Source organism: Nicotiana tomentosiformis, chromosome 2, assembly GCF_000390325.3.
Source record: "Nicotiana tomentosiformis chromosome 2, ASM39032v3, whole genome shotgun sequence".
Lineage (NCBI taxonomy): Eukaryota > Viridiplantae > Streptophyta > Magnoliopsida > Solanales > Solanaceae > Nicotiana > Nicotiana tomentosiformis.
The window spans coordinates 4,512,837-4,514,780 of NC_090813.1; the positions used below are offsets into that span (position 1 = coordinate 4,512,837).

Sequence of the window (1,944 nt, forward strand, 5' to 3'; positions counted from 1 at the left end):
TAATACCATGAATAGTACCCAAGTCAACTATACCGTTACGGAGAAAGAGCTCCTTGCTATTGTGTTTGCTATTGAGAAGTTATGCCCGTACTTGATGGGTGCTAAAGTGATTGTCCACATGGATCATGCGGCACTTTGTTATCTTATGAGCAAGAAAGATTCTAAATCTCGGTTGATGAGATGGGTGCTTTTGTTGTAAGATTTAGATATTGACATCCAAAATCGAAAAAGGAGTGAAAATCAAGTGTCAGACCACTTGTCTCGTTTGGAGGAGGAGGGGAGGCTACATGATGGCCTTGAAATCAATGACTCCTTCCCTGATGAGCAACCTTTGGCTATTTCAATGAAAGAGGTGCCATGGTTCGCGGATCTAGCAAATTACTTTGTGAGTGGTATTATCCCGGATGAGTTCTTTTCAAACCAAAGGAAGAAGCTCAAACGGGATTGTCAAGATTATTATTGGGATGAACTGTACCTTTTCTGGATTTGTATGGATGGGGTGATTAGAAGATATGTACCGAAAGAAGAGCAATGTGAAATTCTTGGGGCTTGTCATTCTTCTCCATATGGTGGTCACCACGGTGGAACAAGAACGGCTGCCAAAGTGCTAAGTAGCAGTTTCTATTGGCCCACTCTTTACAAGGATGCAAGTGATCTAATGAAACTATGTGATGAATGTCAAAGGGCCGGTGGAATCTCAAGAAAAATGAAATGCCCCTCACTACCATTTTGGAGATTGACATTTTCGATGGGTGGGGTATTGACTTCATGGGTCCTTTTGTGAGTTCTTGTCGAAACACCTACATCTTGGTCGTGGTTGATTATGTGTCCAAATAGGTTGAGGTCGTCTCTCTACCCAACAATGAGGCAAGAAGTGTGGTGGAATTCTTGAAGAAGAATATTTTCACAGGGTTTGGTACTCTGCGGGCTATCATAAGAGATGGGGGGTTATATTTTTGCAACAAAGCCATCAGACACTTTACTTACGGACGGATTGGTCCAAGAAACTTGATGATTTTTTATGGGCCTATCGGACGGCTTACAAAACACCTATCGGAATGTCTCCACACCGGTTGGTGTTCGGAAAAGCTTGTCATCTTCCGATGGAACCTGAGCACAAAGCCATGTGGGCTCTAAAGAAGTTCAATCTTGATTGGGATGTTGCCGCTAACTTGAGAGTGGCACATTTGAATGAGTTGGATGAGTTCTGGTACCATGCATACACAAGTTTGTCTTTATACAAAGAGAAGATGAAACATCTTCATGACAAGTACATTTGTAACGAAGAGTTCAAAGAGGGTGATCTTGTGTTGTTGTTCAACTCACGGTTGAGGATGTTTCTCGGAAAGCTAAAATCTAAATGGAGTGGTCCGTTTGAAGTTGTGGGCATGACACCCTTTAGTGCATTGGACTTGAAGAACAAAAACAATGAGGTATTTCGAGTCAATGGTCACCGGGTGAAGCACTATTTGGAAAAAGTTGGTGATGGCCACATTGTGGCAGTGATTCATTTCAAATGAAGGTAATTTGCGCCGTGCCGCAATGTTAAATCAAGCGCTTCTTGGGAGGCAACACATGTTTCTTTTTATTTTCTTTTCTTCTTTTGTAGTTAGATGTTATTTTTGTGCTAACTGGATTTGAAGTGTATTGCAGAGATGAGTGTGATTTGCCGGAAATATGCCCAGAAATATGGCTAAGGGTGGAAAGAATTGCGGACCGCAATTGTATTGTGCCGACCGCACAATTATGGTTGTTGCAGCAAAAGGTGCTCTGTGACCGCCCAATTACATTGCGGGCGGCACTAATTGAAGGTGGAAAATGACAACTCTTTGAAGTTGGTCCGTCAGAAAAATGGCTAATCTGCGGCCGCAAGACAAATTCTGCGATCTGCAACAAAATCTGCGGCCGCACAACAAATTTTGCCGACCGCAACAACAAAAGGGT

At 42.6% G+C, this 1,944-nt stretch overlaps 1 protein-coding gene across 1 annotated transcript; it reads left to right on the forward strand.

Annotated features, from left to right (window-relative positions):
• Positions 1-1,058: 1,058 nt before the first annotated feature.
• Positions 1,059-1,520, forward strand: LOC138904260 (uncharacterized). Its single transcript, XM_070192764.1, has one exon. The coding sequence runs from the start codon at positions 1,059-1,061 to the stop codon at positions 1,518-1,520; it is 462 nt and encodes a 153-aa protein (XP_070048865.1).
• The last annotated feature ends 424 nt before the right edge of the window (positions 1,521-1,944 follow it).